General features: G+C 43.7%; 1 protein-coding gene across 27 annotated transcripts in view; it reads right to left on the bottom strand.

Moving 5' to 3' along the window:
• Positions 1 to 26232, bottom strand: part of OBSCN (obscurin, cytoskeletal calmodulin and titin-interacting RhoGEF) — a 1809553-nt gene that overhangs the window by 1396611 nt on the left and 386710 nt on the right. For all 27 annotated transcript variants that reach the window (XM_085628811.1, XM_085628818.1, XM_085628815.1 and 24 more), the window contains exons 22-26: positions 21263 to 21532; positions 19294 to 19560; positions 14958 to 15224; positions 14526 to 14638; positions 13546 to 13699 (exon numbers count right to left, since the gene is read on the bottom strand). In XM_085628811.1, the coding sequence (XP_085484937.1) occupies positions 13546 to 13699; positions 14526 to 14638; positions 14958 to 15224; positions 19294 to 19560; positions 21263 to 21532 (1071 nt within the window). The remainder of the gene's footprint in view (positions 1 to 13545; positions 13700 to 14525; positions 14639 to 14957; positions 15225 to 19293; positions 19561 to 21262; positions 21533 to 26232) is intronic.

The following is a 26232-nucleotide window of genomic DNA, read 5'->3' as shown; positions in this document are numbered from 1 at the left end:
AGTCACAGAGAATGGCAGCTGAAGGACGGGATACCCCTGAAGGGCAGGTGCCTATTGATACCCACGCCTAGGCTAAGGAAACAAGCATTCATCTGGTGCCATGACTCTCCATGCGCAGGTCATTTGGGCTTTGAAAAAATGGTGGCTAGCATGGGACGGCATTTCTGGTGGCCAACCATGAGAGTGGATGTCAGGAGGTGGGGACAGGAGTGTCCTACGTGTGCCACCATGAAGGCCGACCATGGCCGAACCCAAGGGCTCTTACATCCACTTCCGACCCCGGATAGACCATGGGATAACATATCACTGGACTTCGTAGTGGGCCTCCCGGTAGACCAGGGGATGACGGCAATACTGGTGGTGGTGGATTACTTGACGAAAATGGGGCACTTCATCCCCTGCAAGAGAGTCCCTACGGCCGGGGAATTGGCGTCACTACTCCTAAAGAATGTGGTACGACTGCATGGATTACCTGGGGTGATCGTGTCGGACCGGGGATCGCAGTTTACTGCGCAATTCTGGAAGACGTGGTGCACAGCGCTGCATGTTAAGACCGCCCTGTCCACCAGCTACCACCCTCAAACGGACGGCCAAACCGAGCGCCTGAACCAAACGCTCAAACAGTATCTGCGATGTTTTGTGGACCAGGGCAGGGACGAATGGGTCGACTTGCTATGGGTTGCAGAGATAGCCTATAACAACGCCACTCACAGCTCCACACAGTCATCTCCGTTCTATAGCAACTATGGCCATCATCCCAGGTTCTTGCCATTTCTACATCCGTTCAGAGAGGACAGGATTCCCGCCACAGCGGACAGGGTGGCACACATAAAAGACACGTTGATGCGCTCAAGGGCTGTCCTAATAGAGGCCAAGAGAAGATACAAGGCTGCGGCAGACAGGAAGAGAAGGCCCGGGCCGCTGTACCGCACTGTAGACTACGTCTGGATATCCACAAGAAACATGAGGTTTCGAAAGACCAGTGTGTTCCATCCCAAGTACATGGGCCCCTATCGAATTACCAAGTGTATGGGTCCCGTGAACGTGAAGGTGTGCTTGCCCCAGTCATTACGGATACACCCTGTCTTTCATGTATCATTGCTCAAACCAGCACCCTCCAAGCCGTCTGGGACACCTAGGCCGATATGCGTGGAGTCGGAGGTGGAGTATGAAGTGTCGGGCATACGGGCGTCCAAATGGCGCAGGGGGAAGCTGTGGTACCTGGTTGCGTGGAAAGGATATGGCCCGGAGGAGCAATCATGGGAACCGGCTGAAGGGGTTCATGCTCCGCGCCTGGTCTCCTTGTTCCATCGGCGTTTTCCTGCCAGCGCTGGACCCGTGGGGAGCCGCTGAGAGGGAGGATGTACTGTCAAGAATTCCTGTCATGCGTGGGGAGGAAAACGGTAACCAGCGACAACGGACTACATCTCCCAGGATGCTTAGCGGTTGAGAGGTTATGAAAACAGGAGAGCTGTTACAGAACTCAAGGAAAACACGCCCTTATGTTACCAGGAGAGCTGTTACATAACTCAAGGAAAACACGCCCTTATGTAAACAGGAGAGCTGTTACATAACTCAAGGAAACACGCCCTTATGTAAACAGGAGAGCTGTTACATAACTCAAGGAAACACGCCCTTATGTAAACAGGAGAGCTGTTACATAACTCAAGGAAAACACGCCCTATAAAGGGAGGAACCGGGAGGTACAAGGCTGTCGGATATTGTGTTTACACCGACGTACCTGCTTCGTGAAGAGCAGTGTTCCGGAGTGGTGCTCCAGTAAGGCAAGAACGGAGGTAGGTCGAGTCGTTACTCCCTGGGCCGTGTCTTGCCCCATCGTCACCTGTGAAGGACCCGGAAGCTCTACCGGTCAACCATTGAGCTTCGCTTTTTGACTCGGCTGAGTCAAAGCGCAGTGGCGCTTTAGCTGGTTGGAGTCGTAACTCCCAGCCCGACCAGAGATACAGGGACTGCCAGCTGTCACGCACACCAGGAGGTGTTTGCCGCGTTACAGACTCGGAAGTCCACAGGATCGATCGAGCGGCTGCTCTCGGTTCAGTCTTCTTACTTTTGATTGGGGTATCGGTGACGCATCACCAGGAGGTGACTCCGCGTCCCGGTGCAGTCTGAGGAAGAGGTTGAGCGGCTGCTCCCTTCAGGTAGAGACCCCGGCTGGGTGTTTCCCTGACTCCTCGATTCTCCCCAACACTCTTCGTGCCCCTCACAGCCTACCGATTGGCATTGTCGGCCATTTCATTGCTGCCCTCTGTTGGCATACGCCGGGACCGGCGTATATGCAGAGGACGGTTAGGACCATCCGTGCGGTGGGCTGGTAACGTACATAGCCTGGAGGATTCCAGTGACTATAACTTTTGTTTATTCTTTGTGTTATTTGTGCCTTCATTAAAATAACTTACCCTTCACAAGTGGTTGCGTCCTCATTAGCGTGTCTGTTAAACGATCCTGAGACGTTCAGGGCGTTACACCAACATTGGACTGAAGCAACTTGTAACCACTACCACTCAAATGGCAGGACACACTATCGACCCCATCTTCGCTGGAAACAACAACATTCACTTAAGTCACACCATTGAACCGCTCTGGAAGGACCACCACTGTGTCCATTCTCCTTTTCGATACCCACTGCACACAAGCACATGCCACGCCTCCCACGCAGAAACTGGAACAAAATCACTGAAGAACACCTTACCTCCGTCCTCAGCTGCACTCCTCCCTCTACCACAACAGATGCCAACACAGCAGCCAACAGCCTCCACCAATGGATTGCCAACTGCACCAACACCTTCACCCCCCTACAGAATTCCGCCAGATGACAACACAAAAGCCATATGGTTCACCTTGGACCTCAGAGAATACAAGCGCTCCCGCCAATGACTGGAGACAACATAGAGAAACAGAAAAACCCATGAAGGACGCTCTGCCTACAAGGCCACAACCACGGCACACCACCAACTCATCAAATCAACTAAGAGAAACGTCATCCAAGCCAGAATCCTCTCCAACTCCCACAACTCCAAGGAACTATTCACCAAGAGTTCACCAGACCGAACAGCAAAACAACCGACGTCCCTCCCTCCCAGACCTCTGCAACAAACTCAGCTCCTTCTTCCACCACAAGATCAAGACGCTCTACGACAACTTTGATGACCAAGACCACAGCACCAACCCAACACCCCCCACCAGCGACACCATCTAGCCGACTCTCCTCACCTGGACCCCTCTCACAACAGAAGACACCGCAGAAACTATGAAAAGCATCCACTCCGGAGCACCCACTGACACATGCCCACCACACATCTTCCACGGGGCTGCCACCGCCATCGCACCCAAACTACGAAGGAACGATCAATTGCTCCCTCGAGACAGCCACATTCCCCGACGACTGGAAATGTGCTGCAGTCAAATCCCTCCTCAAGTAGCCCTCCGCAGACTCAACAAACCTCAAGAACTTCAGGCCTATCTCTCTTCTCCCATTCGCTGCAAAAGTCATTGAGAAAGTCGTCAACACCCAGCTAGCACACTTCATAGAAACCAACAACATCCTCAATACCTCTCAATCCGGATTCCACAGCATGCACGGCACAGAGACCACCCTCATAGCGGCCAATGATGACATCTGCACCCTCCTCGACCAAGGCCACACAGCAGCTCTCATCCTCCTAGACCTCTCAGCAGCCTTCAACACCATCTCCTACCGCACACTAGCCGCCAGAATCCGCAACGCCGGCGTCCAGGGAACTGCCTTAGACTGGATTTGATCTTTTCTCTCAGGCAGAACACAAAGACTAAGACTCCCGTCCTTCCTCTCCGAACCTACAGAGATCAGATACGGAGTACCCCAATGATCCTTCCTCAGTCCCAAGCTCTTCAACGTCTACATGGCCCCCCTCGGAAACCATCATCAGAAAACACGGACTCAACATAGTCTCATACGCCAACGACTCCAAGTTCATCTTCTACCTCTACAAGGAACCCAACATCACCAGGCACAGTTTCCAAGAAGGGATGAAGGATATTGCAAACTGGATGAGCAGCAGCTGCCGAAGCTCAACTCAGAGAAAATAGAAGTCTGCATCCTCGGCTCCACTCCTTCCACATAGGACAACACCTGGTGGCCCCCTGCCCTCGGAAACCCGCCCACTCATACGGACCACACTCGCAACCTCGGCATCATACTTGACTCGTCACTCACCATGAACCACAAGATCAATACTGTGTCCTCCACATGCTTTAACACCCTCCACATACTCTGCAAGACCTTCAAATGAATCCCCCCGACTCCAGGAAAACCATCACCCACGTACTCATCACCAGCAGACTGGACTATGGAAACGCACTACACCGGAATCCGCAAACTCCAGAACGCCGAAGCTAGACTTGTCCTCGCCATCTCACAACATGACGACATCACCCAACACCTCAACGAAATCCACTGGCTCCCAAGTCAAAAAAAGAACAACCTTCAAACTGCTCTCACACGACTACAAAGCCCTCCATAACACCAGACCCCAATACCTCAATGAAAAGATCCCCTGCCACGCCCCCAAGAGAAACCTCTGCACTTCCGACCTAGCCATAGCCAATGTCCCCTGCATCCACAGGGCCAGAGTGGGTAGCAGATCCTTCTCCTTCTCCTACATTGTGTCCAAGACCTGGAATGAACTTCCCCCGCATCAGACAAAGCCCAACACTGCACCTATTAAGAAAGGATCTCAAGACCTGGCTCTTTGGATGACCACGGAGTTGCCCCCCCCCTCACCCCTCCACCCTGAGACACTCACAGGTGAGTAGTGCGCTTCAAAAATCTGGATTGATTGATTGAAATGATTTCTTTTGTGATGCTACTGTGGACCCACAAGGACTAACCAGTGTGTTGAGTCTATCATAATGCTGGGACAATGTCATGGTTTCTCACCAGTTTGTTTATTCTATTAGAGAAACCCTTCAAGAAATTTTATTTTACAAGTGAACTCTGACTACCCAACAAAAATATGAATAGAAAAGTATTCAGAATTCCAGATTTAACTACTGAAGAATGATTCCAGGAGACCTGAGTTCTAATCCTGCCTTGCTGACAATGCACGATGAAGGGCAAGCCACGTTATCTACCTGTGAATCTATTCCAGTTTTGATCCATCACCAGCGTTTACTACCACTGACAATGGAGGACATTTATAATCACATATACAATTTCCTTACCATCGTCATCAGCACCAAATGTGTATTTTTCAACCAGAGTCATAAAGACATACCGAAAAAAATACAAACATTAAAAAGCATGATTAAAAAAAATCAATCCCATTTAGGCATAAGGTACAAATGTATCACAAAGCAGTTATGTAATAAACAGCAGAAAATATAGGCCAAAGTTATTAAACACAAAGGAAGTAACTTCATCCGATAAACGAGTGTGTCAAAAGGAATGGAACAGTCCCAGCCTGTCCCTTTTCTGTACCACCACAAGAAACGTAGCTAAACAGGCTAGGTATCGTAAGTACGTTATCCAGTGCAACTCTCCATTCTTGTATACCTTCTTTCACCAACACCAGATTCAAAGTCTAAAGGCTCTAAAAAAAGGAATACAAAACAAGAAATATATACACGATTGCCTAGAAGTAAAATTACAGTGGAAAGATGGAACATACACTACCAAATCTCTAGCTCTAGACTAAGTAAGACTCTGGCAACCAGTCCCATCCTAAAATGTGAAAGTAAAACTTGTTTGTGTCAAGTATGGCTCCACACCCAGGCAAGGCTTGGTAAAAATGTATTACGTATGTGACAGATGCGTTAAGGAGCTCAGCATTTTCTCTTTGTAAGGTTACATCAGCACTTAATCATGATGCAATAGACTGAACATCCTTTACATTAATCAAATGTGGGGTGAAAACAACAGATTCAAACTTAGTTGAATTACAGTGTCTCCTATGTGGTTTCCCAACAGAAAAACATGAGGCTTTGGGTTTATCACTGTATACCACAAAATATCAATCATTAGAGATGCATGCAAGTTATGCAGACCAAGAATTACAGGGAAACAGTAGTACACTTCATTGTGTCATAGATATACTCTAACTCAGTCTCCTCATGACAAGCATTGGTCAAGATTCCGGATGGCAAACCCAGAATATTCATCAAAAAGCCATTCTCCTAGGTTTGTAATGTCTGAGTGTACCTGCATATGCCAACTCAGTAAGTAGCAGCAGGTACAGCTTTCGCTTTATAGACGTTCAAGGGAGAAGGTATTTGCACGACACTTTGCAGCAAAGGAAAATATCCCTCTGTTGACTCTACTGTTGACACAATCTCGTAAGGGGAGACCAATCCAGTTCAGAATGAAGAAAACACCTAAATAATTTAAGAAGTTGATTCTTTCCAATGGTTGGAAAGAGATACTACATTTGACAATAGGATCCCCAATTTCATAGCTTTGAATGTAAGATTAATAACCAATCCAAAGTACTCGATAAAAGTCATACATCTTGCCACCAATCTTTCTGGTCTGCAACTGAGGAACTGCAAAATCCGCATGAAGAAGGGGGAGCTCAATTCGGTCTATGCAGCATAATCCTTACCAGGATCTTAATAGTGCAATCAAGGAGCCAAGTAGGTTAAGTAACAAAAGAGATTGTGTCTGTCACCCTGTTTAAAACTGGAGTGCTCTTTCGGGTGGATACACTCTATTGAAGCCCCTTTAGGTGCCAGTGTGCATCTGGAAACGTTGCAACAGCTCTCTTGCACATTTCGTCACAACTCCGTTGAGACTTTGGACACCACCCAGGGAATGACACCATGGAGTCACACAAGGCAGCACATTGGCCCACAAGCATCAGTTCCCCATCCTTTTTTCCACAACCCCTTAGCCTGAGTTGAGTCTGATGAGATTAACAAAAGGATGTAGTGTATCAGAACTTGGGATGATTGCATGATCACTCCTCAGAAAGTGGAGGTAGATGGATCAGTGAGGAAAGTGCAGGTAGATAAGTGTATCCTCCAGAAAGGTCTGCTATAGTACTCAACATGGAGTGAGGCGAAAAGGACACTTCTTTCAACAACCGTTGCAACTAGCATCTGGATCTAACTAGAAGGGTCTTGGTCTTAGGAAAATTGATAGGGACGGATCTAAAGTCAGCACAGTTTCCGGCAAGACCTCTGGCAGGGAAAATGGTACAACTATCACCTAACTGCCATCAAGAGGCGTCAAGATGGGGTCAACCTGTTTTGGGGCAGGAGCTGTCAGCATTGGACTGGGCAGGTGCCCCAAAGCTTCTTGAGGCCTGCGGGTGCACCAGAGACAGCCATACAGGAGATATTTCTGAATGACACCAAAATTGCCTGGATGATGGCCACAGTTTAGGAAGGAAAGACCAGAAGCACCCCCTCAACCTTCAATAGGGTATCGTACCCAAACCCAGTGCCAGCACTACTTCCACTAGGTCTGGCTAAGTGGTAGCGTAGATGCCTGGGTTAGAGGGGCAGAACCTCAGACTGAAGACCTGCCTATAGAACAAGATCGACAGAGAAGCTGAAGGGTCTTTTCTAAGCCCTGTGGGATATCTAGGAGTCCCTTCCCTTGGGTGAGGCCCGCTTCGAGGACTTTCTGGTCAAAGACAAGCTAGAATGCGATTGTAGAGGCCCCTAGAAGAGGAACAGCACCACTTACATCAGCACTCATCCAGAGCTTGGGCCATGGAGAGTTCCGCGTTACGTTCATTGATAGCCTTGAGAAGCATACAGCCACAATAGCCGCAGGACTTGGGGTTGTACCCTGCCTGGCCTGAGACACCACACACAGATTACGTGTGGATCTGGGAGCGACACCTGATTAAAACAGAAGTGTAAATGTTTAAGGCCTGACAACTATGAAGGAAAGATTCCTTAAGAATCACTTATACTTTTTTGTAATAAAGTGTTTGACAAGAGCAACTCATTTGCAGCCAAGAGCTAATGTCTGTGCACATTTATGGCACCTTGTGCGACTCTATAATGTCAAGTATGGGGTGGTGTCCGGAGATGAGATGAAGTTGTGGCACCACCTACTAGCCAAGGAGAACTTTTGCAAAGTTTCTGGATCCAGTCTGATGCCTGGAGGGGATTCAAAAGGTGAGGAATCTGCAGGTCGAAGGGTTCATCAGAAACACCCCATGGGAAAGCAAAAGTGCTGCATGTTAGATTTAAGACCCTGACAAACTCAGAGGTCTTCACAAGCCTTGCATATGTCCATCGGTATACCGTCAGAGCTAGGGTTCTTTTTATTAGGTCTGGCTTTAATGACTTAAAAACTTCATCTAAGGTGATAAAGAAATTTGAAATTATATTGACAATGATATTTGAGAATTCCCAGTGATCTCTGTCTCTGCCCACATGATACAAGTTACTTAAGTCAAAGTGCTAACAATCAGCAGGTGTCACAGTTTCCAGGGCCTGATCTAAGTAATTACAGTCATTCCGCCCTGTAAATAATTTCCAAAACATCCTCCCATTCTGATCACCACACGACTCTTTCCATTCGCCCCAGCAAATCTTACACATACTATTTATGCCACATACTTGCACAATAAAATACTGTGAAATATCCCAAAGGATCAGAGAACATGTGGATGGCTGTTCACTATGATTCTGTGGGGGAGTAGCAGTACAAATTTTCAGTGAAAGTTTTGAGCACTCTAAGTTTTGGTTCAGGTACTGATATTGTTCATTCACTCTAACTCTGTGGCCCTGAAAACGTGTTTCACCTGTCTAACAAAGATAACACTATCTTTAAAGTATAGCTTGTTTTTCTAAAAGTACGTCTTATTTTTATACTTTCTTTACAAAGTTACTGAAGTACAGACTTGTACATTTTCTTAAATTCAGAACAGAGCAGCATAGATCACTGCCATTGTATAGCTACGTTAACCTCTAAAGATGCCAGTCAGGTCATCCTCACCACTCCTACTCCAAGTAATAACAATGACCCTTGCAAACTCACTTAAAGCTTGCAATGGCAGGTTCAAAGGGGACACACCTCCGCAACCAACTTTCAACAGACTAGGCCAGGAGTCCCGGATAGATTACATAATGATCAAACTTCAGGACTGGAAACTAGTTTTAGATTTTAAAATAGCCCCCAGGTTCGACAGTGACCACAATGGCCTGATCCTCTCCCTGGCTGTTGATGGATTTCTTAATCCTGCTGTCCCAGAAAATAGAGCAAGCGCCCCAAGTCTAACCCTATCTAGCAACAGGCGAAGAATAAGGTGGGACAAACTCTTAGAGAAACCAAACTGCATTAGGACCATCTATGAGCTAGTGGCATCAGCCCTCGAAAAGGTGGGAAGACTACTCCCACTACTGCCCTCGCCTGGTGGGTGCCTTTCCCTTGGGGACATTCATCAGACCCTGTGCAATAATCTTGCCGAGGTATTGAACACTGTGGTCCGGGACAGGAAAGTGAGGAGAGAAAGAGCCTCATGGTTCAATGCCAGTTGTAGGAAAGCCAAGGCAGACCTTCTCCGGGCATTTAAAAGTAAGGAGGCCCCATCGGTAATTAGGGAAAAGCAGGCTGCTTACAAGCTCCTTCTTGAAAATGCCAAAATAGACTGGGACTGGGAGAACTGGTCAGAAATGACAACTGCACTTAAAATCAGAGACCCAAGGAAATTCTGGCAAATAGTCAAACATGGCTCAGTTGAGCCTGTTCTGGCTATAGAGGGAAACATCGCGCCTGAAGTGTGGGAGGAACATTTTTCATTGCTCTACAGTGCCCCTGGGCTGGACCATCTAGGAACTCAGGTTGGGGCATTAGCCGCCCTAACCACTGATAACTCTTCCGAGATGGGAGATTTTAATTTGGAGGAATTGGAAATGGCAATTACTCGCCTTTCCTCGGGAAAAGCGCCAGGTCTTGACAAGCTCCCAGGCGACCTCTTAAAGCACGAGGTTAGAATCTGGGCCCCCTACCTCTTGGTCTTGTTTAATGCCATCGCCCACGGTATGGCGGTCCCCCCCACTTGGCTTGGGGCGGAGATCGTGCCTATTTTTAAAAGGGGCTCACCTTTAATCCCGGCTAATTACAGACCGATCAGTCTGATAGACGTCCCCCAGAAGCTTTTTGCGAGGCTTCTGTTGGATCGTCTCTTGGACTGGATCGAAGACAGGGACATTTTGAGCCCCCTCCAGGCTGGGTTTCGGCAAAAGACTTCCACCATAGACCAGGTCTTTAGACTGTCCCTTATATACTGGAAAACAATACAGTTGGAGGGTGGCAGCCTCTATACTGTATTTGTGGACCTAAGGGCAGCCTTCGACCTGGTTCCACGTGGTAAGCTGTGGGAAGTGCTGGCTAGAGCCGGGGTGCCAGGTGATCTTTTGTCAATGATCATCCGCCTCCATACCAACACCTATGCTCAAGTGAGGTGTGGTAGGCATGGCGCCCTATCAAATAAGTTTCCCGTTGACAGAGGGGTAAGACAGGGGTGTGTACTCGCACCGACCCTGTTCTGCCTCTTCGTCAACGGGGTTATTGATCACCTCAACAAGGTCCCCAATTCCGACGTCCCAAAGCTGGCGGGAAGGAGGGTTCCGGCAATTATGTTTGCGGACGATACCCTCCTTCTCCCCAAGTCGCCGATGGGAATCCAGCGTGTGTTAGACGGCTTTGGGGACTTCTGTAGAGAGCACGGATTGGAGATTAACACTCTAAAGACCAAATTTATGGCCTTCAATCCGCCACCCAGGTTCCACCGTATCCCACGCATAGGGAACAATACGCTAGAACGAGTCAATACCTTTGAATATCTTGGTGTAACCCTTAATGAGGAATTGGGGTGGGGTCCGCACCAGGAGAAAGCAAGGCTGAAACTAGCGCAACATGTGGGTGGGATTTTAAGGATGGTGGGGAAGAATAGGTCGACCCTCAAACCCATAGGCCCTCCGCTCCACATCTACAGGGTGCAAGCCAGAGGAGCCGTTATCTATGGCAGCGAATTATGGGGTCACAAAGTCTTGGCTAGTCTGACAAAAGAGGAGAATAGGTTTCTTAGGTGTCTAGTAGCCCTTCCTCCAAGTACACCTTTAGTGCCATTAAGACTTGACCTAGGCATCAGACCCCTGGAAGAAGAATTGGCGCTTCGCCCCCTGATTTATTGGCGTAGATTGTGGGCTGTACCCGAATTGATTCATTATAGACAGGGCTTGCAGGAAGTCCTTAGTCTTCCAAATTCGGGGAACATTGCCTGGCTTAAATTTGTAAGGAACAATCTGGTGGGCTTAGGTCTTGATGCTCTTTGGAACGACCCCCTGGATGCTTGCCCCAGGCTTCCCAAAAAGGTTCTAACCAAATTGCATTATAATTCTAAGGCTCCCACATTCCGACCTTCTATAACCCTAGGGACTCTAACGCACCAATTTCTCTGTATTAAAAATGCCTACGGCTTTGAACTAATCCTGGACAATATTTACCCTGTACTAATTAGGAAGCTTTATCTACAATGGAGGCACGGGTCCCTGCCAATACGTGCACTCACTAGTCATTGGTCTGTGTCTGCACCCAGTACTTGCCCGGCATGCAGAGTATGCGATGAAACTGAGCTGCACATTATATTTTTTTGTCCGGGCTACAGTGAGGTGCGCAGAAAATGGATCATTCCCGTTTGTAGGAATCTGGGTTTTACCAGGTGCCACGAAGCCTTCAGAATTCTTAAGAGTGAAATGGCTGCTCACATTGTGTTTGCTGTGGCCAAATTTCTGGGGGCTTTCTGGCATAAGAGAAAACGGTACCTGAAAATGCTAACCTGATTAATCTTGCACTGGGTTAAATTGTACATGATTTTATGTAATTAGCAGATATATCGCTGTCCTGGTGTTTTAATGTTCCAACCTTTTTAACTACTTTTTAACTACCCAATGTATGGTTTTAAATGTTTTTATATTCTTATTTTATGTACCTTTCATGGAGAGTTTCTCCAAAATAAAGTTCTTTTGACTTGACTTGAATGACTTAAAAACTTCATCTAAGGTGATAAAGAAATTTGAAATTATATTGACAATGATATTTGAGAATTCCCAGTGATCTCTGTCTCTGCCCACATGATACAAGTAACTTAAGTCAAAGTGCTAACAATCAGCAGGTGTCACAGTTTTCAGGGCCTGATCTAAGTAATTACAGTCATTCCGCCTTGTAAATAATTTCCAAAACATCCTCCCATTCTGATCACCACACGACTCTTTCCATTCGCCCCAGCAAATCTTACACAGGCCCTTTTCCCATACTATTTATGCCACATACTTGCACAATAAAATACTGTGAAATATCCCAAAGGATCAGAGAACATGTGGATGGCTGTTCACTATGATTCTGTGGGGGAGTAGCAGTACAAATTTTCAGTGAAAGTTTTGAGCACTCTAAGTTTTGGTTCAGGTACTGATATTGTTCATTCACTCTAACTCTGTGGCCCTGAAAACGTGTTTCACCTGTCTAACAAAGATAACACTATCTTTAAAGTATAGCTTGTTTTTCTAAAAGTACGTCTTATTTTTATACTTTCTTTACAAAGTTACTGAAGTACAGACTTGTACATTTTCTTAAATTCAGAACAGAGCAGCATAGATCACTGCCATTGTATAGCTACGTTAACCTCTAAAGATGCTAGCAATAGACCAGTGGTCTGGGAAGCGCATCTTGAACCTCAACGATGGTCATGAGTCTGACAGCTTAAGAGAGGAGCTACTACCCCAGAACTCTATCTTAGTGTGCCACAAATGTTTCTAGGTCATTGAAGAATAAACAATTCAATTTTTGATAAGGGATAAATTGATAAATAATGTGTATAGAATATTGCTACAGGTGGATATGTGGTCACCTGACAAGGTTTCCAGCCTTGCATATAGGAAACCTATGTTCTAATTCTCAATTAATCCACCTAAACACACTGTGAATTCATTGGCAAATAATTTCATCTTCTTCGACGCAGGACCATAAATGTCAATATTAGAAAGCACTTAAAAATAGGTGAAATGCATATAAGATCCACTATAGATATAATTGGATAAGTACATAAGTAAACTACTGGTCAACACTAGGTATATTCTGTAATTCTTAGAAAAGTATGTAATGCAATTCATCCTCTCTTCTTGCTTTTGTTAAATGTGTGAGAGTGCAAGCAGCATATATATATATATATATATATATATATAGGTTTTTTTTGTTTTCTCAGTTTTATATAGCACAAACTCGAGCCAAAGGTATTGGAGCACTTTACATGCGCACCAGTTACTTTACACAAGGATACATTCATTTTTTGGTAGGCACGGGGAGATTAACTGGTTTGCCCAAAATCACAGGATGATGAGCCGAAGCTGAGACTCAAACCTGGTTCCTTAGTTTCAAAGTCAACAGCTCTGGCCGTTACACCACATCATTATATTGGATGGGTTTTACAATTTTATGAAGTCTGAATGCTGAACTAAATCAAGCAGTTTAGAGTGTTATCATAAGGAAAACAATATGAAAATTACACAACCCATTGTTAAATCGACACTTACCATGGACTGTCAGCGTAGCTGAACTCTTGTCATCAACCGCATCACATACATAGGTTCCCTGATCATCATATTCACATTTGTGAATTATGAGGCTTCTCTTTCTTCCCTGTGAAAATATTCCTATTTTTTTGCTTGGCCGTAATTGAGAGCCATCCTTAAGAAAGAAAAAATAGAAGGGTCTTAAATGTACTGCTTACAGAGGAAACATCAACATGGTAACAGAATGTGCTAAAAATGGATCATGTTGAGCCCTTCTTTGGATGAATCTTCTGTAGTAGAATTATATTTTGCTTTCAAAAAGTACGTTTTAATAACCAATATGTAAATGAGCTCTAAAGTTGCCATGCATCTTAAACTCCTTCATTAGGGAGAAGGATAACCGTATATTATAACTGCAAAGGCCGTATGCTATCGCGTGGACTTAGATCAGTAGGGTGAGAAAGCAAATCTTCTCCATGAGACTGAAATGAAGGCAACTGCCCCAACTCCTTTCATGCTATGACTTTATCCAGATATGAAGAAAGGCACTAGACCACTGGCATTCTAGTACTTTAATAGAATTAAAAAAAGAAATGTAAATAAAACAAAACCAAATTGATGATCTGCCCTTTAATAAGTAGTGAAACAGTGCCTGCATTTCTGATACAAAAGCTAAATTGAAGCTGTAGAAAGATCTGAACATCCATGATACATTTCAGCCTATTTCCTTTCATTAACCCAGCACATCTCTATACACTTTGAACTGATGTCCTGTTGTGTACCAGCAGAGGGGCATGGTTCCAAATTGAGGGGCAGTGAAGTAATTGCATCTAATTCTGAGTTGTGTGATACGTTAGAGAGTAGACAAGAACGGGTCTGCCTTAGTGACATTTTAAAAGACTTCTAAAGTAGCGATGCATCGTAAAAATCGACTTAGGCTTGGGCTTAGTAGGAAGATGGAGCACATTAAACATTTCCAAAACCACATTGCTGCTTTGTACCTTAAACCATTTGACTTCCACATTGGGTCTTGAAAGTTCGCATTCAAATGTCACCTTCTCCTTCTCGGGGGATTTGATGTTATCCAATGGATGGCTCATTGTTACTGGAGGTTCTAATAAATAAACATGAAATGTGGATTTATTTTAGCATCAAAACACTTCTTTACGTCATTTCATGCCTCTGTAAATTGCTCCTTAGCATGTTGTCATTTTGAATTCCACGACTCCTAATGAATTAGGAAAATATAAGGTAAAGAAATTCACAAAAATACATTTCCTAACCATGCTTTATAATTTAAATGATGAGGAGGATTGACTAGATGAAAAATCTTGAAAATGTGATAAACGAATAAACTAACTAGACACTTTCATTAATGCTACTACAGGAATGAGGTACACTGGCCGCACACTCTCCAGCAGCTCTCACCCTACCTGTGACTGTCAGCCTTGCTGATGTACTGATTCCTTCAGCTTTGAAGGAGATCAGGCCAGACTCCTCAAGCTTCAGTTTTGATAGAGTTAATGAATGCTTCTTGCCGAAAGCAGAAATCCTGCAGTTTTCCTCGTGTTTCAGCTTCAGCCCATCCTTCATCCAGGATCCATCCACATCTTCATGGGAGAGCTCCACCTCAAAGGTGGCGGAGTCTTTTTCATGAACCTTTACCTCCTGGATGCCCTTCAAAAGTTTGATTTGTCGCACTACAAAAAAATTGGGAAAATGAATACAATTCTCGTGGCTGTAGGAAATATGACTCATATTTAGTCTATAGTAATGGGGCTTATTGCAGACTTTGGAACCAGGACACCAAGAGTTTAATTCAGTCTTCCCTGTTTCACAAACTTGTGAGACCCTGGTCAAATCGTTTAATCTCCCCTTTCCTCAGTCCCCCCCATACTCTGAAACAACCTACAGATATTTCAATGTATAATGTACACTGGAACTCATACAGTAAGTAACATATGGATATTTTCATTTGCCCTACACCAAGACTAACCATATCCTGCCCTAACCCAGCTCAACCATTAAACTGGTAGTCTAGCTGTCAACCCAAGGAGCGTATTTTGCACATATCTCTGTAAACAAGTTGCAAGGACTTTATGATGACTGCCACTTTCCAGCAGACAAGCATTGTTAAAATTGCTGTATTTCCACACGTTATTTAGGTTTTAGACAATCGTATACCCTTAACTACATCATTTATTTCTTTGATTGAACATTTATGGTCTAATTTGAGGCACCGTACTCCATGGCATACATAGCCAGAGCAGGGCTGGACTCGCTGTACCGTGCATCAGGAGGTTTCACAGGAGGCTGGGAGGGTGGGACCGGATTTGCGGCAGTGGGGGCCAGTTTTGTAACTAGGAGCGGGTTTTGAAGTGGTGCTGCAATATCGTCCCCCAGTAATAAAAGCAGCAAGCAAGCGTTTCCAGCCTCTCAGGGACAAGGGGGGGCTGGTCTGAGAAAATTGCCTGGGCTGCTTTGGATTTCCAGTCCGGCCCTGAGCCAGAGAGACTGTGGGATATAAGCATCAGTACACCTTACAGGAAGGAGTTCCACACAAAGGACTTTTGTTTTGTACCACCCATTCATCATCCCCGCGTAGACAATCTGAAAGAGAAGGGTGTTCTAGGTATTGCTTGTTGGGATACTGATGGTTCTTCTGATTAATTTGTTCATGGGGAACGACTAGACTTTAATGATCTATCAGAACTAGTCATATTGTAGAGTTGATATGTCAGAGATCTTGCTATGGAAAAGAGCTCTAGGTTCTCTGATACATATACGATCCTAACACTATTTAATTAGGGAGGCCTTAATCTGAAGGTAAATGGGGAGGGGGCTCTGGGTAGGACCAATGAATTTGGTTCCTTTCATCCGAGCTTCAGTCTGACAATATCAGACAGTCACCAAGAGCCTTGTTTAGTAAAATGTTGGCGCACTTGGGTTATATTGAACTAAGGGACCTGTCATGGATATCCTTTGTGAGAGATTGGGAAATTGTTAATTGGGCTGAAACTCCTCTAAAACGCTCTCTGGTTATGTTGGATCATTTATTATGGTTGCAGGTCAACAAAGGGTGATGTATGCCATCTGATTATACAAACACTACTAGCAAAGTGGGGATTTCAGAGTAGCATGACAGAGGGCATGAACTGCAGTATAACTTTATCCAAGAACAAATGCCCAGGTAAAAAAGATAATATTTTCATCTGTATAAGGTCAGCACTTCAGCAGTGATCCACAAAGCGGCTTTCAGGGCAGTTAATGTTTTTTTTGTGTTCTTCTGGCTGTCCTGGAGTTTGTCACTTTGGATACTGAATTTATAACATGGCACCTCAGGTTTGAATAGATAAATTATGAATCCATTGGTTAAGACATTGTTGTACAAGTATATTTGACCCCCCCCCCCCCTTGAAGGTCTAGGTAATGTTGGATTGTAATGAGGACAATGAAGGAAGAAGCACAGTTTGAAGTGATAGGCCAATAGACCACAAGAAGCTAAAGCAACTAGGGTCACGTTCTACCAAATAGGTGTGGAAGGACATGGGTCTGAGTCCATTCTATATGTAAGGGACCCTGTACACTGATGTGAAGAGTTAGGGAAGGGTCTCTCAGGTCTGCTGCTAATGGGTGCACAATGCAAGGGTGTGGAACTGTGGGCTGAGCACATGGTGGGCACAAACTTCAACAGTGGAGTCTATGGGAGGAATGTATTTTGACTGATGTGGGATTGGCACTTGTGCTAAGATGATTTCACCAGACAAAGTAGGAAGCCATTTTTATTGGATCCTTCTGGCGAATGTGGTCTGATGATATACAGATTGAATTGTGCTTACTCACAGACAGGAGAAACACAGCAATGTGTGCTTTTGATCAATAAGAGATGCTCCCTGATTTATTTATTTGACAAGAGCACTCTGACATTTCAAGTAGAAATGTTGCATGTAAGGGTAGAAGGAGTACAGAGCATAACAAGTAGTTGCGTTAGGTACACAAACCGAAGTAGGTCCTTGAAGTTTTGGCACATAAATGCTTGTATACTTTTTGTTTATGATATGTGTTTTTAGGGGGTGTATGATGGAACTCTGCATGCCTTTATCCCTCATGCCCTTACGATGCAGCCACTACCCCGACTGCAACGTTACCACGTGTTACTTTAGTACGCAAGTTGTTACAATGACTTGCTTTAGGGGGAGCTGGTCCTTGGAAACGTATGAATTACTATTCCAACTCCAGGCTACGCAACAGTAGGGTAGGTATTGGACTTAGAAATTTAACACCAGTCCAACGACACACCCCCTACAGCAAGTGGTTGTAACGACTTGCAGGGCAAAGTAAAGCATGGTAACGTCAGGGTAGTGGCTGCGTAGTAAAGGAAGGTTGTTGTAAAGACTGCATGGTAAAAGATGTTTCCTGTTTTTAGGTATTTCTCCTCTCCAATCTCGCCGAGATGGTTCATTAGATTGGTTTTAAAGCCGTATATGGTCAAGAAAACCTGGATATTTAGAGGAAGGGTGTTTCATTGATGGGGGCCTAAGGGATGAACAAATCCAAAGCCAGAAGCTGCATGTGGTGGTTTTGTTGAGACCAGTAGGCTCTGGTGTGAGGATCAAAGCAGGTCAAAATATAAGTGATATAGAGTGATGAAATATCATATCATTTGGAACACAATTGTCAACAGTCTGTAGGGAACGTGATAAAGATGAACTCAAATGCTTAATGTTTAGGTGTTATGTTCAAAGCTCAGCAAATGAAAATTTCTTTACAGCAGGATGCCCTTTGTATTAGCTATATTTGTTGTGTCAAACCCTATTTTGCGATTCAGTAACCGGTTACTGAATCGGAAAAATTGGTTTGCAATTCGGTATTTGGAAGGGGTGTGTTTAGGGAGTCTCTTCCAAATACCAAATCTTAAAGGTATGTATGAATGTGGTTTGTGACCGTGAATGCGATCGTGAAAATTCACATTTTCACCACCAACTTCAAGTTGTTGGTAACCCATTCTCAAACAGGAAGGGGTCCCCAAAGCACCCCTTCCCCTTTGTGAAAGTATTTAAAAACATTTTTTTAGGAGCAGGCAGTGGTCCCAAGAACACTGCCTGCTCTTAAAAATGTTAAAGTGAACTATTCATTTTTTTTTCTAAACACAACATGTTTTCCTTCAAGGAAAATGAGCTGCATTTAAATAAAAACCTAATTGTTTTATTTAAAACAATCACAGACATGATGGTCTGCTGACCCCATCAGGCCACCTTCCCCGTGATTTTAGCGAATCCTAGGGGGTCGCAAATTGCGACCTACCTCATTAATATTAATGAGGTAGGTCGATTTGCAACCCCCTACAAATCGATATATGAAACTCTTGGAGTTATAATACATTTGTAATAGCGAGTACCTAATTGTGATCCGCTGAAAATCACAACTAGGTCATCGTTATTAGTAATGGTAATACACGTGGCCCGTAGTTGTTCAAACATATTACCTTAAACAATAATGCACAAATGGGTCTGTTTGACTCCGTAATTGAATCTGTTTCAGCTCTTTGTGATTTGTACTGTTCGGAAAAATCCCCAATAATAATTTCTAAATGATATCCCCTTTATGGATGGCCTGGTCCCACACTGTTAAGAAGAAGCGCCTGCCAGGTTCTAGATACCAAGGGCCATATGTATGAACACATTTTGCCATAGACACAGAATGGGTAAAACCCTTTGATACATCTGGTCCCAAGAGACAAAAGCGAAGGACTCCTGTAAGAGAACTTACTTTCTACAGTCAGCTTGCACTGGGTCTTATCCTCCAGCGTCTCACAGCAGTACAGGCCACGTTCTGCAAAGGTAACATTCTTGATGATGAGGCTGTGTTTGGTCCCTTCTGACTTAATCTCCAAGTTATTACCAGGCTGCAATACAATGCTGTTCTTCATCCACTTCACTTCCTTGGTGGGCTTAGAGAGCTCCGCCTCCAGGATTACGGTCTCTCTTTCCTCTACTGTCTTGGCCTCCAATTTCTTTTTGAAGAGCACTGGAGCCTCTGGAAAAAGGTGCATACATTAATTAATTACATGCTGTTCATAGAAATACAACATATACAGCCACAGAAGCGCTTGTTTGTGGCACCGGCAATTGAACCCCTGCAATTTCCCTTGGCTTTGGTGTAACTGTGCATGCAAGACAAGATAATCCTAACGGACCGAGGGAATGCCTGAGAATTACACCTGCCTGCCATGGATGCATTGCAGGGCATGGGAATCCAGGAATACCATGAGTATTGGTGACACCATAGCAGTGTCAACCAACTATCCACCGGGTGCAGTGTGATTGTATGGCACTATATGGACACCACTGATATTGACCCTAAATAATACCGCATCCACTACATAACCTTCCATTATACTGTCATGGTAATAAGTATATATTTACCATTCGCACCTCCACATCAACTTACCTATACTTATAATGCGAGGAAGAAGATGTATTACTACCGTCATGCGATACAGAGCATACAATCTAGTGAGTTTCTTCCAGACTGGCCTATGGGGAAGCATGGGCAGGCAAAAGTGGTGGAGGGTTATAAATTTGCATTCACTTTCTTAAGCCTTTGGAGAAAAAAAATAGAAATTGAGAGTGTGGCCCTCATTATAAGTTCCCTATGATTAAGTGCGGTATGCTAGAGGGCCAGACTCTCCAAATCTCGCTGGAATACAGCATTTAAATCTGGGGATTATGAGTTGGGCCTCCCACAATTGGTAAATAACACTAGGCAAAATGATATATTCCCGGAGGAAACAGACGGATATTTACACCAATTTACCACCTCTTTGGAGCTGGTGGTTTATTGTTCTGTTGGCTATTTCCAGAGTAATAGTGCAGCTGGCAGAGAGTGATGAAGCAGGGTGAGGTCAGACTGAATGAAAGGAGAGCCAGTGTGGATCGTTTACAGCTCCCCAGTCAGAGCTTAATTTGAGCCGGTGGTTTCTGGTGCTCAGCACCGGCACTTAATCATCAAAACCGGCGCTTGAGCACCAGTTAAGGACACATTCATTTTTGGCAGGTACAGGGATATTAAGTGATTCACCTAGAAACAAGGGATGTTGAGCTGATGCAGAGACTCAAACTTGGTTCCCCAGCTCTGATATCGGCAGCTCGGGTCATTATGCCACATCCTCTACCCACTTGTAGGGTTTCATGGTTCTTCTTTATGCAGCGCTAACAGGAGAAATGGGCTGGTGGAAGCTGCCTCCTGACAAGATCCCCGGCACTTATTTTTCAACAAATTAACCTGCCCCCAATTGTACAGTAGAAGGGCGGATGGTGGCGAGGCACAGACTCTGTCTGCAGCCACCAAAGCAAAGCTCAAAGCTCCAGGCCAGGTGCCTCAGGGCGCAGGATTACTGGGTCCAATATTTTCAAATCCAATGACCACAGGCCTGAAAACACTGGGCTTTTTTGGAATGGCCCATAGTAGCATGTCCCCAAGGAATACCACTACAGTACACTTGTAATAAGGGCCAAAGAGAAAATAGGCATAGAATAAAGACTAAAACACAAACAAATAAGAACAAAAGTCTGGGGGGAAGAGAGTAGGGAAAGTTATGAAAAAAAGAAATAGATTTTGTTAAGGAGTGATGGATGTAAATTAAGGCAGTAAAATATTCAGATATTCATTCTTATGTTTAAGTATGGAACTAATTTAAATCAAGCTAGTGGTTAACCACTGAATTTATGCCTCTCACCTCGGACCTTCAGTGTGGCTTTGGTAACCACTCCTTCAGCATCCACAGAGATGTCACCTGCATCCTCCAGGTTCAGGTTAGTGATGGTCAGGGTGTGAGTTGTACCCTTTTTGGAAATTTGATATTTTTTGCTGGGCTCAATTTTTAACCCATTCCTTTGCCATGTGACTGTGGCATCTTCAGGAGTGATGACACATTTAAACGCTGCTTCTTTCCCTTCTTCAGCGACAACAGTAGTCAGTTCACTTGTGAACTTTACAACCCTGGGAACTGAAAAGCAGAAGATAAAAGCTGGACTTTATAAGTAAATGTGTTTAAAACGTTTAATAGTAATCACTGTGGGCAAAAAATCTGATACCAAATTAAAACCCTTCCGACCATTGTTATTGTACGCACTGCACTCTTAGTATTTTTATAGTCTTTATTTGTGGCTTTAAGCTATGAGTGTGCATTCCTAAGCAAATTGGACCAGAATTAGTTTGTGGCTCTATCGTTAAATCTGCCCAATTTCTGTTTCAATTATTGGCCAATCAGGGCTGACTGTCTTTCATGTGATTAGAAACCATAATGATCCTAATTACGCCAAAATAAACTCCACTCAAATTTAAAACAATTGCTAGCCGTAGTCATACGAATAATTTTCCCCTTTATTATTTGTTGTCTCCTTTAAAGGAGTTGCCTAACGTGCGGTCAACTGTGAATTAGTAGCTAATGGATTTGCAGAACCGAATAAGATGCTTTGTCAAATTCCCAGTTAAAACGGACACTTGGATTAAAATACATATCCTTCCGGTTTGAAAAGTCTATATCCAAGAATTGTGTCCTCCAAAAATTAAAATATTTTGTATTGACAACATTCTGTTTGAGTTGGCTTTAGCAAGCTTCTATGCGCCAGAGGAAACTAATTCAAATAGAATGATAATAAGGAACAAAACGTAGTATACAGAAGACAATGCAATAAGGAACAGTGCAGAGGTGAAAGAACTAGGATTAAATTCCACTGCCACCAGAAGTTATGTAAATGCATTTAAATTACACAAATGTGAGAAGGAGTATCAGTAGGCAATTAATTTAGTGAATACACAATATAAAGATTCTTGTTGGTGGCTAATGTTGAAAACTGTTAAAAGGAAAGGTTGCCATAAATTCTAATCATTGGTAATCCTAAGGTTAAATACCTCGCTTTGTAGAGAATTTTGCAATATTGCAATAACATCTTTATGGCTGCATGGCAGAATATCTATACCCCTATTTTCATTGAATTTAGTAACCAGATTCAATCATTTTGATCGTTTATAACAGCTTCTGGTTCTGAGAGCCCATCGCATTTGGGATTTGATGGACGAGGATTGAAGAGCCATAAATGAAGAATGGGATGACTACTGTTTTATTGTATACATTGGTAGTTTAATATCATGTGAATTTTGCACCATGTTCTGGGTTTTTTGTTTTTCATGTTATTGTTTAGGAAATTGTTAATGAATATTTTGATCTATTTCTTTTTTTGCATGGCATAATTTGAATTGTATTTCCTGTATGCTAAAACAAAGTAAAAGTTATTTACAGCAGTGATATTTCTGAAGGAAAAGTACACTTTCTACAGATTCCTCACCCTAAGAACATTCTCAAAGGAATCAAATTGGTCTGGAAATTCCCGGACTATTACATTTTACCTGTAGACGGTTGTGGTTCTCCCGTCGCCCCCACCTCCCTCTTGCTCATCCTCATTGTCCACCTGAGGGTGGAGTATGTATTGTGCAGTTTCCCGGATGTGGTTAGACGCCCCCTTTTTCGATGGTTTCCGCCTTGCTTTTTGGTGTTATTTTCTTTTTCTTTGTTTGTATTTCTAAAAATCTATGTATCCTGATAATCTCTGAGGTGTACTCAGTAACTCGTTAATTCGGCTGGGCCCCAGGGGGCCTGTTGCTGCCTTGATGTTGTTGATCATGTACATATTAGCGGCCGGCCCTGGTGGTTGTAGGCCCATGTTTGTATTGATTTTTATGTACAATAAAGGTTTTCGCAAAAAAAAAAAAAACATTGCTTAAACTAAACATATATAAAAAAAAAAAAAAATTGGTCTGGAAAAGCTTTTTACAGCAATCGGTTCATTGCATTATCAGGTGAGGCCATGCGACTCAAGCGACGACTTTGCTCATCAGACATGTCACCGATATATAATAGGTGCCAACTTGTGCATGGATTTCAGTTTCTGATCTAGTGAGGTATGAAGAGAGGAACCAAGACAGTACCAAGGTAAGCGGCAATAATTTCACAATACATTTGAATGCATTCGGATCCTATATATGGCCCATCAGGAGAGTAGTGAGGGTGGTTAATAATTTGCAGGAATATTGTACATCCACCTGGAATAGTGCCACTGAAGGTAAGTAATTTTTGCTTCTGTTGTATACATATTCTTGAAGATTCCTCATCTTAAGAATGTATCCCAAACCAATACCCTCTTGGAGGTGGGAACGGGTAGTTCTAATTAACTGAAGATATTATGCGGCACAACTCTGACAAAGTTTCAATCAGTGCGCGCTTGGGCTGTGAAACAGTAATGTTTAGTTACTGTATTTAAGGATGACCATGTGGCCAACAAGCAGATATCAGCCCACCTAACACCTCTGGTTTGAGCCATGGAAGCAGCCATGAGTGACATGGACATCAGTTTCATTACAAAAGTATATTGTTTGCTATAACTGTAAATATCTTAATACACAAAGAATGAATAAGATTCATCTTTCCAACAGAACAGAGACTCCAGAGAACTTGATATCAGTGGATCTTCTCGCGAGAAGGCCGCATCTTTGGATGCGTACTGAAAGTTAGAAACATGTGCCAGTGGTTGCAATCCAGAGGCAATATCTGAAAATAAGGTGTAGAACGGTATTCCTGGTTCAGCGACTGGAGTCGACTGGAGTCGGTGTTCATTTTGAATTGAAGCCATCACATCTTGTTGCAGCAAAAACTAAGTCATGTAAACGTTTCCAACGTGAACCAAGCAAAATAGCGTGACAAGTTGTGTACATCTGCCACTCAAGCACATGTGCACCGTGTTTCAGAGCGTGCATATGTCTGGCTGTATAAAAGACTTGGCGGTTCCCGCGGCTTTATGGGAATTGCCACTCAAGTGCACGGACAAGGTTTCACTGGATATATATTTTGGCTGGATTTAACACTTGGTGGGTCTGTGGATATTTTAGGATTCAAGTTTCTAGCTGTAGGAAACAAACATTCTTGATATTTTTGCTTATACAGACTGAGAAGTTGGATTTACAATGCCCATTGAGAAACTAAGGATTACACATCAACTAATTCATCGCCTAAAGGGATTACAACCTCCACACTGGACTCACAATCATTTAGTGAAGTATTCAAACGGATTCTAATTTTCTGCACTATTGGAACGGATTATCATCTCTTGTTCAATACTTCATGTGGTTTGTATATGTGTGCAAGTGTATACTGGTAACCATGTTACTTATAAGTAACAGCTTCAATGTTGGGATGTCCGAATAAAAAAAATTAAACGTGCATCCATGAAAACTGCTAATGCTGTGTAATAAATGTTGCAGGTAAGTAATTATCTTTATTGCTGCAAGAATGGAACATGCTTATTTAAAGTAGTGGAAGGTCAGTACGTCAGAGAGAGAGCGAGGGAAATTCATGTTCACAGTAACATCATTTTCTCTTCCAGCTGAGTTACTCATCTTTATACATATATAAAAAATGTAAACAGTCAAGCAGGACTTTAGAAGGTAGAGGTTAGACATTTGTATTCAGCACAGATAAATCCATATTATGGTGAGATGGTATAGTTACAAACGTTTTACTTTTCTTTAGGACAAATCTTTAGAGGAGATCCTCTGTTTGCAGCTGGCTGCAGTTTTCTTTCCCATTTCCCTGTCCCTCCTTTTTACTCATATTGTCAGATTGAGTAACCTGAGAGTGTGAAATGTATTGGGGAAGACCGTGAACATTTTTTGTGTCCAGGAACTTCAGCAATCATTTCAGGTCTGTGTCATCATGGCCTAGTGGAGTGGACACAATGCACTCTCGGGTGTCTTTCTTGGCATGCCTTTTTGGTTTGAACCATCCAACAGACCTTATATTTGGGGAAGTACTGCTTTGGTATCTATTCTAAAGGTGAGGAAGCAGCGGGTAGAAATATCCATTAGAAGAATAAGTTACTTACCTTTTGTACCGCTCTTTCTGGTGTATACTCTAACAGCAGATTCGTCACCACCCTCCCCCCACCACCCCATTCTGTTGAATTTACTCTTTTCTAGCTAAAAAGGTCCCAAATTAGAGACCAGCAAACTGGAACATATAACTGGTTTCTGGGCTCTGCATTCAAGGGTGCAAGCAGTGTATTGAGAGAAACTGGCATCAGTGTGCTTGGGTGGTGCTTATAAGTGGAATGAGGATCCAACAATCACTTCCTGGGCGGAACGAGGTTGATGCAGAGGCACATGAAACAACCTATCTGCATGCAGGGTCTCTGCTGAAAAATCTTCCAGATCAAGCCTGGCACCTGGGGATATTCTAAAGATGAGAAATCTGCAGTTTGTTAGAGAAGAAAAGTAATTTTCATTAGGATCAGCTTTGGGTGATCCTCTATCACATTCCGGAGGTCTTTTGACAAAAGAAGAAACAATAGGAACGTGTATATCAGGTGCTAAAACCAGCTCAACCTGAAAGCAACTTCCAGGGAATAATTCAGAGGGAAATATATGGCAAAAAATCAAGGACACTTCCAGTTTTGACCTATAGTGAAGAGCTTCCCAATCTGAAGAAGTACACCTCCGTAACTTTGGACTGTAGATCCCACTTGTGTTAACTCCAGCAAGAGGTGACTTAGAGCATCCACTCACATTGAGGAACGTTGGCAGGTGGGTCGCTACCACAAATATTCTCCCGACTACCACTCTCAAATTATCTCCCAATACAGAATCCTCAATCCC

The sequence above is a fragment of the Triturus cristatus genome, chromosome 10 (genome assembly GCF_964204655.1).
Source record: "Triturus cristatus chromosome 10, aTriCri1.1, whole genome shotgun sequence".
Classification (NCBI taxonomy): Eukaryota; Metazoa; Chordata; class Amphibia; order Caudata; family Salamandridae; genus Triturus; species Triturus cristatus.
Note: the sequence above shows the minus strand (reverse complement) of the source record. Positions and strands in the feature narration are given on the sequence as shown.